This window comes from Belonocnema kinseyi, chromosome 6 (assembly GCF_010883055.1).
Source record: "Belonocnema kinseyi isolate 2016_QV_RU_SX_M_011 chromosome 6, B_treatae_v1, whole genome shotgun sequence".
NCBI classification, from domain to species: domain Eukaryota; kingdom Metazoa; phylum Arthropoda; class Insecta; order Hymenoptera; family Cynipidae; genus Belonocnema; species Belonocnema kinseyi.
Window position 1 is genome coordinate 78,646,977 of NC_046662.1, and position 9,689 is coordinate 78,656,665.

The following is a 9,689-nucleotide window of genomic DNA, read 5'->3' on the forward strand; positions in this document are numbered from 1 at the left end:
GACATATTTTCAACAACTGAAGAAGATAAATGTTTAACCAAACATGGAATACTTAAATGTTTAGTTAAAAAATTAATTTTTAACAAAAAACTACGAATGATCAAGAACAACAAGAAAACGAATTATCAACAAAATTGTTGCAGTTTCTAAGCTGAAACATTAATTTTTAATTAAAATAATGAATCTCCAACCAAGAGAATTAATTTTTAACCCAATAGTTGAATTTCAAACCAAAAGATGAGTTTTCTGCCAAAAAGATTAGGAGAAATATCCTGGGACCAACGTAAAAAAAGGCTCTAAAATTTCAACATTTAAAGTGAAACTATTCATATTACAGGATTAAGTAATAATGGGAAACTCAAATTTTTAATATAACTAGTAAAAATTAGCTGTTTGTGGTAAGTTTTAATTTTCATAACTATTATTTAAATGTAAGTAATTCAATGAAAATATAGAAAAGCTGTTACTTTTCATTTCTTATAAAAATTTCATTTTTACTATTATTTAACAGTTATTTAAAAGGTATATGCATCTTTCTTGATTAAATAAGATGTTACGGGATAGTTCTTCAACCCTTTAATATTAAAATAAAATAATGTATTAAATTAATGTGATAAATATGTCCAGGAAAAGCGGCAAATGGAGCCTTATAGAAAATTCTAACTTAATTCTAGCTTGATGCTTATTTTGTCCGTAAATACCTTGAAAATGTTTTCTGTATGTAAAAAATTTTTTCTTTGATATTAAAAGTACGGTTTTGTATAATTCCATACGCGGCAAGACATAATTTGTTCATAAGAAAAATAATCTTCCAATTTTAAATATTGAATCTACTGAATGCTTTTCGCGTAGTGTGCACAGTGCACACTGCTCTAATTTATTTGAAATAATATAAATTCTCAATTATTTTCAGGAACTTTATCATGAGAGGTATGCTGCCATAGCTGTAATGTTTGCTTCTATTCCAAACTATAAAGAATTTTATGATGAGACCGATATTAACAAACAGGGTCTTGAATGTCTCAGATTATTAAATGAAATAATATGTGACTTTGATAAGCTTTTGTTAAAGCCGAAGTTCTCCAGCATTGAAAAAATTAAAACGATCGGAAGTACGTACATGCTTGCTTCCGGATTGAGCCCTGGGAAGGAAAATGGTGAAGGAAAGGTGAAAAATATATATTTTAATTTCTTAATGTGCAATAATTTAATAGTGCAAAAAATTTATAAAAATTTAATTATCTTTAACAACTAGGACATAACAAAACAAGAAGATCATAACGTGATAATCCTTGTGGAATTTGCAATTGCTTTGATGACAATCCTAGAACAAATAAATAGGGAATCGTTTCAAAGGTTTAAATTAAGGATAGGTGAGTATTTTCTTTTCATTATAATTTTTCTGAATAATTCATTTCAAATACAGCAAAGAAAAGCTCAGAACAAATCTTTACTTCTGAATGGAAACCCTGTAAACAGACTTATGGAGGTGGTATTAGAAAAATAAGTTTTGATTTGTATTCTATGGATAATTGTGAAGATAAATGTCGAGTTTCAACTTAATTCAACCAATGTTGACTATTCTGAATAAAAATTGAAAAATGGTCTTTTTCCTAAATCTCTCAATATTTTTTTTTATGGAATAATGTTTGCGTGGATTGGCACGAACTTCCGGGTGATATGCATGAAAAAATTACACAAGAGAGGGAAAAAAATGAAAAGACAAAAGTTGTTAAACAAAAAAGATATAAAAATTTGTTATAAGCTCTTGTTATATAAATACATTAAAAATAAAACAAAACAACTCTTTAGGAAAACGATACAAGCTACAATATCATTTTATTTAACAAAATAGCATTGAAAATAAATAAATTAAATTTATTGAAAAGCGATACGAGTTGCATTAAAATGTTTAATGACAAACTTGTTTTTTTATAGGATGTACACTTTTTTCAAATTATAAAAACAAGATAAGGAAAATACGTATGTTTCAATACCAATGCATGTTATAAATTGTAATAGTCGTTTCTTGAAATGATAGATTTTTTAGGGCAGCTGAGAATGCAAATTAGTTTAAAATAAGGAGCAAATTTTAAAGGATTCATGAAAAAATGAAATTTTTACATTATATGGCAAATTTGTATAAGCAGTACAAGCCCCAGGTACAGAAATAAATATATTAGTTTAAACGTAGGGTAGAAAAGTTCACATTTTGGACAAAATCGAGTGCGAAAAAGCAGATGCGTGATAAGAATGTGTTCGTTAAAGCCGCAGGAGCTTTAACAAAAGAGAATTTACCATCACCAAACTACAGTTGTCGATGCTTTGACTTATAATATTAAACGGTCTGTGCAGAAATGTGGGGGAAATACAATGACCGAGCACATAGTGCGAGGTAAATATATTATTGAGTAAGAAACGCAAGAACCAGCGCACTAGCTCCACCGTGCCCCTTGGTAAACCCGGCGCTGGCAAGAACGAACTGTCGCGCGCCCTAGGTGACCTACAACTTGCGTTCTATCTACTAAACAATTAATGCGTTAAAAAAAATTATATTTAGAAGTTTCGCAAGCTCCATAAAGTTTAACAAGCGTTTCCTATAGAAAAAAGACGCTTTTGTAAATTTTATTTTAAAAAATCAACATTGGTTGAATTAAGATGAAACTCAACATTTATCTTCACAATTATCCATAGAATACAAAACAAAACTTATTTTTATAATATCACCCCCGTAAGTCAGCTGTATAGGGTCCCAAAAAACCCCATCAGTAAAAAATTAGTTTTTGCATGTTTTTGGTGCTCTAATTATTATTTTTGGGCAGTTTTTTGTTAACTGTTTATTGTACATGAAATAATACTGTTTACTGGCAATAAGATGTTTATATTAAATTTTTAAATAAGTTATCATTGTTTTTAGCCATTTTCAGAATAGATGTAGAAATTCGCGGTTTATTTACAATTTCTTTAATCATTATCAACTTTTTAGTTATTGCGAACCAATAATCAAATATATTCGATTTATTTCTCCTAGTTTGAGCAAAAAATTAAAAAATCACATTTTTAGGAAAAAAATTCTACCGGCCCCAATAATTGTTTGGTCCGCATGATGCTGATAATAAGCGTTTCCGGTATTAGTAGACACTTTTCAAAAATATTTGAAAGTATAGAAAAGGTGGAGTTATCAACAAAATCTTTTTAATTAATTTCTTTAAATTTTAAAAACATAAAAAGAAAATGTTTTATGGAAAACCCCACTTTTTTTATTTTTCCAAATATTGTTGAAAAGTTTCTACTAATACGAGAAACGCATCTTATCAGCATCATGCGGGCTAAACCATTTTTGAGACAGGGTGATTTTTTTTTACTAAAAGAGTAATTTTTTAATTGTTCTCATTAACTATGAAAAATATCGCAAAAAACAAGAGACATGTTACAAACAACTTTATTAGACGTGCTAACTTTTATCTTGACATTTTTTCACACATGTCATTGTTTCTAAGAAAAAGTAGAGAATTCGCTTGCAAGGAAAATAAATTCTCCTGGCTGCAAAAGTTATTTAGGAAGCATAATACTTACAAGATATCTTCCTTATCAAAGTGCAATTTCAAACAAAAATTGGAAAAAATATTAAGGGTGTTTCATACTGAAAAAGAATTTTGTGTTAATATTCGTTATATTTTGTTTACTTCTAGTTTGATTTTTAAGTTTTTGTTTAGATTGAATATTATATGCGACCTTCGTTTGCAGGATCTCACTCTTCTATTTAGAAAGTTACAATTATCCTTTCCCTCGGTCCTACATCATTGAAAATTTAATTATAATACGAGGGAAGGGTATTCCTGAGAGTCTCTGCTTAACAGAAAAAGATTTAGTGTTAACTCGAGAGCGAACAGGGAGAAGTCTCTCCAAAAAATGTATATTAAATATTAAGGCATTGGAGAATATACCATGAAAAGTAATTTTAAAATTTAGCGTTAATCATTTCAAAAATAACATTTTCTTTCATATACAAAAAATACAACACACCGAGTGAACTTAATTGCTAACTCGGAGGTTTCGTTTCATACGAAATAAGGGTGGGTGTTAAAACAAAATAGATTTTCAATTTTTTCACTAGAACCGCTTCCATTTTGTTAACTTTAAACTTTTTTACAATTTTCCGGCGGTTATTGAAAGAAGATAATGAAAGATATTGGAATAAAAAATAAAATAATAAATATCTCAATTGGGCTAAAAGTTAAAGGGGTTTTAAGAAGAAATTCGGGTTTGTTGAAAAATAAAGCACAAAATTCAAATACGGATAATCTTTAGATTTTTTTTGCACATTATAAAAATACTTATCGCCTAATTTTCTCTGAAAAACAACATATTTTGTCACCTTTTGATTCTACCATTTGAAGTGCAGGATCCTGACTGATTTGAAATGGATTCGGTCAATAATTAATTGTTTAAATAATTTACATAAACATTCAATTAAAACCTAATTCTTCACTGATGGAGTTTTTTTGGGACCATATATAATAGAATTATGGAAGTGCTATTTAAAAAATATGTTTTGATTCGTATTCTACGGCTAATTGTGAAGATAAATGTTGAGTTTCACCCATTCATATTAAGGCAGCCTGTATATTTTTTAAAGACGTTTTTCAGAATCGAAGCCTTTGAACAGGAGATTCAAGGCCTGCTAAATATAAGAATTCAGAAAGCCATGTGACAACGACCCTATAATTAAATTTTTTTTCATTACTTTCAGGTCTCAATCATGGTCCCGTCATAGCTGGAGTTGTGGGTGCTCAAAAGCCGCAGTACGACATTTGGGGTAATACGGTAAATGTAGCTTCAAGAATGGACAGCTGTGGTGAAATGGGAAAAATACAAGTCACTGAAGTCACAGCAAAAATTTTGCAAAATGCAGGTTACGAATTGGTATGCCGAGGACCCACTTATGTAAAAGGAAAAGGCAAATTAACCACTTTCTTCGTAAAAACGCCCTTCGACGACAAGGAAGATAGCTATTAATTTAAGAAAACATCAGGAATCTCTACCAAAAAATCTCAATTATTATTAATAAAATCAAAGCAATGAATTATGAATTTGTTGCAAAAAGATCAAGAGGCATTTACGATCGATGGTAATTTAAAAACGGTCAATCAAATTTCAGCTAATAGTAAATAATAAATTGTTCAAGTCAGCTTCTAATTCGAAAAGTATTAACTGTCTAGAGCTAAATGTTTTCATCTAACTTTTAAGAAATTTAATCAAATATGTACAAAAATTCGGTTACAATTATTTATATCAATATACTACTTCCAGCCAAAGATTAAATTATCTTTTAATTTAAATGTAAGTTATTCGTGATTATTTTTCAGAGTAGCAGAGAAAACGTGCGGTTGATTAAAAGATAATTTTAATATTTAACTTAATGCATAAAAACTGATAAAAATGAAGTTTTCGCTTTGTATAAACGAATGAAAGGAATGCGAATGTCCAAAAGAATGAACGATTAGATATAATGAAAAATTAGTATTAATTTGTCATAAAGTTTTTATATTTTTACTCAGAAAGAATTATTTCAGAGATTTTAGTTATTATTTCTTTTATATAGTTTTTGCAATAATAATAAATGACTGAAATAATTAACAAATTATTTTTTAATCATATGTAAAATTGTTAATATTGTAGTTTGTAATTGTAATATTGTAATTAAAATCTGGATGTAATGAAAACATTATCTTCTAGTGTGAATTTTCGATCTCTATCATGTATAGATTATAAGTAATAAAACAGAAAATTTAAAGAGAATTAAGTAAACATGTGTGTAAGCCTTATTGATATTTTGACAGTATTTATACACTATCTTATGATTTTTCTATTGCGTACAAAAAATCTTTAAAAATGGAAATATCAATCAATTATATCTGGAGAAAACCGGGAATATCCTCTTATTAAAGTTATTGCTTTCAGTTTAATTTAGCTGAAATTTCAAAGAATTTCAAACAAAAAGTGTATTTTTGAAGATATCGAAAAAAAGCTTTTTAAAATTTTTTTAAACGTATCAAGAGTACGTGATTTTTTTCTTAAGAGTCCTAGCAAAGTTTCTAATGATTTTTAATATAAAAAATGAATTTTAAGGGAAAAAAATTTCAAAGCATTTAGTATAATTCACAAAAAATGTTTTGACAGAATGCAGAACATTTTTAAGCCAAATATTTAAATTTTGCAGCATTAAAAAATGTTTTAAAAAATTCTTGTGTACAAGAGAATAATCAAATTTTATTTAGGTTCTCAGGGAAAATTTTTAATGGATTTTTTATTTTAAAAAATTAAATCTAAGAGATAATTAAAAAAGATATTTAAAATTGTCAAAATAGAATCTAGTCTTATCCCTTGAAAGTCCCCTTAAAGAAACTTAAAGTACAGAATTTTAAATATTTAAAACAAAAAATGTACAATCTTATTAAGGATTTTGAGAGACTTCAAAATAACTAACAATTTTTTTTAAGATTCTTGGGCAGATTTAGAGTAATTTTAAATTTTTCTAAAATTAATTTTGAGAGAATATTTAAAAACATTTTAAAACATTTTGAAAAATTTCCAATGTTGAAAAAACATTTTCAAGATTTTAAGGCAAGTTTTTTAAATTTTGCAGCATTGAACATTTTTTAAGGAAAAATGCGAATCATCAGAAAATAAATTTAACATTCAAGATTTCCAAGATAATTTAAAATGTTTTTTTTTTATTTTTTTAAATTAATTTTTACTGAAAAGTCAAAAAGATGTGAAAAAAGTTAACAAGATTTCTCAAATTCTCGGAAAACAAAATGTTCGTAATAAAAAATTCGTGAAATGATCAAATTCCCGAGAACTTAAAATGCACAAATTTTGAAAATTCCGGATTGATAAAATTTCTGACAGCTTATGATATTACCGAATTAGAAAAATTCTGAATTTAAACAGTTTTAAAATTGTTTAAATGATAAAAAAATAAATAATATTTTAATCAAATGTTGATTTATTATTGAACATTTTTTCAATTATTTGGATTCGAAAATTCTATAATTAGAGAATTTCCCATTTCCAGTAATGTTGCACTGTTGGATATTTTATAATGTAAACAAAAAATTTGGAAAATGTTATGGCAATTTAAAAAAATTGAAATAATAATTAAATTTCAGGGATAATTTGAGTCTGTTAATTTTGGCTCAATCCTGTGAAATAACAATCATTTATTTAAAACCTTCAAGATTTTTTCAATTTATTTGAAATCTTCAAAAATATTATTGAATTTTCTCAGAAATCTTAGGAATATTGGATTTATATAACCTTAAAAATAAACTCATAATTCTTTCTTACACCCTAATTTAAGCTCGAATTTTAGTGCTCAAAATTTTTATTAATCAAATTTAAACTTTATTTGTTAGTTTTTGAACACTGCTTAATTTGAACCCTATCACTATTTGAAATAGTTATTCGAAAATTTTATTTTCAATTATAAATAGTAATATTGCCCGCGAATTGAAAAACTACACACGTGCACAGCACGCTATTAACGATGTTGGTGAATTAAAAAAATCATGTGACTTAACCATCTTAAAATTGTAAAAATGAACTTCTACAAATACATTTTTAAATATATCCCGCTAGTGTTACGCACTTGCGCAGTACGTTCATACTCCAATGCCTAGCAGACGACGTTTGTGCGGATTTGGCCTGGTCCTGCGATTTGCAAATAGAGCATAAACAAACTACAAATAATTAATCATCTCGAATAAAAGAACATTAATTATACAATTTGGAAATGGCTCTAAGACACGTTCTAATCGGCAAGTAAAAAACCACTGATCAAGTTCATTTTAATGAGCGAAAATAGTAAATATCATAAATATTTGAATCGTTTAGGTTATGAGATTTTTCACAGGAGGTGGGACCGGCTACATAGGATCATGTATTCAAAAAGCCCTAAAAGGACAAGGTGCAAAGACCACGATTATTTCAAGAATGCCTGGCCCAAGTAGAATGACCTGGGTAAAACAAAATTGCCGAAAAATGGAAGATTTTAGCGATTGTTCTACTCCTATTGATATGCTGCTTTTTGGTCTTGTTTGTAGCACGAGTTGGAAAGCCAAGGAATTCCTTCGGGCGTAACCGATGTAATAAATGTTGCTGGTCAAAATATTCTTGACGCTACACGTAGATGGACTCCTGGGTTTAAACAAAATGTTTGTAACAGCAGAATTGAAACTACCAAAGCTCTGGCGAAAGCTGTTGCCTCTTCGGATGTAAAAAGTTTTACTGCAATTTCGGGGGTTGCTTATTATCCACCGGATGGAAAGGAATATACTGAGGAAGATAAATGCGAACCTTACGACTTCTTATCAGGTCAGTTTTTAAATTAAAGGAAAATCTTAGTTCATGTTTAACCCTTTCCGGCATACATTTTTCAGGGAAACGAGTTTTCATGAAGATTGGTACACAGGGGTTTTTGGAGTCGCTGATTACGAATCTGATCTCAGATTTTGAAAATTCAAAATGGCAGGTCCAATATGGCGACTTAAATTTGGAATATTTTTGGATTTTTTAAAGAATTGGTATACAAGGGTTTTTTGGAGTCGCTAATCACGAATCCAAACTCAGATTGTTAACATTCAAAATGGCGGGAAAAATTTGGATTTTTTTGTTGAAAATTGGTGTTCAGGTGTTTTTGGTATCTCTGATCACGAATATGAACTTAGATTTTGAACATTCAAAATGGCGGGGCAAAATTCAAAATATTTCTAAATTGTTTTTTGAAAGTTGGCACAGACAGGGGGTCGCTGATATTGAATCTGTATTTAAAATGACAAAATTTAGAATATTGAGGTTTGAAAAAACATACACCTACTCACCTAAAACATGGATTAGTACCAATTTTCTGAATTTTCAAAATCTAAATTCAGATTCGTGATCAGTGACTCCAAAAATCCTTGTACACTAATTTTTTTTTTAAATCCAGAAAAATTTATTATTTTGACCGCCATATTGGATCCGTCATTTTGGATTTTCAAAGTCTGATTTCAGATTGGTGATCCGCGACCCCGAAAACCTCTGTACGGTATTCCCACCATGCCGCAAAGGGTTAATATTCTGATTTTTAGACGAGGGACTTTATACTGCTCGACTTTTGAGTATACACTAGATATCAATATTTAAATGATTTCACATAGATTTCAGAACGATTTGAAAAGATCTGGCAAAAGCTTTAAATTACATAAAAATATTTTAGAACGATTTCAAATATTTCAAAATCATACACAGATTACAGAATCAAGTTTATAGAAATAAAGCTAAACAATAAAGTAATAATAAAAAATATAAGTAAATAAAATATTTCGAAGATTTTGAAACAATATCAAAATATTTCAAAAATTCTAAAGATTTCAAAGGTTTCACAAATAATTAAAAATATTTCAGAATATTTAAAAGTTTTCATACATTTTAGAATAATTTTAGAAGATTTAAAAACATGTAAGTAGAGTTCCACGATTTTAGAACAACATCAAACGATTTCACAAATATTTCGAAGATTTCAAAATAATTAAAAATATTTCAGAAGTATAAAAACAATTTTTTTTGGGTAAATTTTTTTTTATTTTTCAACATAATCTCCTTGGAGCTCTATACACTTGGTCAATCGCTTTTCAAGTTTTTTT

At 28.2% G+C, this 9,689-nt stretch overlaps 2 protein-coding genes across 7 annotated transcripts in view; both read left to right on the forward strand.

Annotated features, from left to right (window-relative positions):
• The window catches only part of LOC117174728 (adenylate cyclase type 2), a 134,369-nt gene extending 129,027 nt beyond the window's left edge, over positions 1-5,342 (forward strand). For 3 of the 5 annotated variants that reach the window (XM_033364049.1, XM_033364050.1, XM_033364051.1), the window contains 3 exons: positions 914-1,168; positions 1,256-1,373; positions 4,754-5,342. In XM_033364049.1, coding sequence (XP_033219940.1) covers positions 914-1,168; positions 1,256-1,373; positions 4,754-5,019 — 639 coding nt within the window. In that variant the 3' untranslated portion in view covers positions 5,020-5,342. The remainder of the gene's footprint in view (positions 1-913; positions 1,169-1,255; positions 1,374-4,753) is intronic. The other 2 variants (XM_033364047.1, XM_033364048.1) reach the window with 1 other exon arrangement.
• Positions 5,343-7,693: 2,351 nt separating this feature from the next.
• Positions 7,694-9,689, forward strand: part of LOC117175187 (epimerase family protein SDR39U1) — an 8,783-nt gene continuing 6,787 nt past the window's right edge. The window contains exons 1-3 of one of the 2 annotated variants that reach the window (XM_033364814.1): positions 7,694-7,823; positions 7,919-8,025; positions 8,109-8,379. In XM_033364814.1, coding sequence (XP_033220705.1) covers positions 7,799-7,823; positions 7,919-8,025; positions 8,109-8,379 — 403 coding nt within the window. In that variant the 5' untranslated portion in view covers positions 7,694-7,798. Of the gene's footprint in view, positions 7,824-7,899; positions 8,026-8,108; positions 8,380-9,689 lie in introns of both variants that reach the window. The other variant, XM_033364815.1, reaches the window with a different exon arrangement.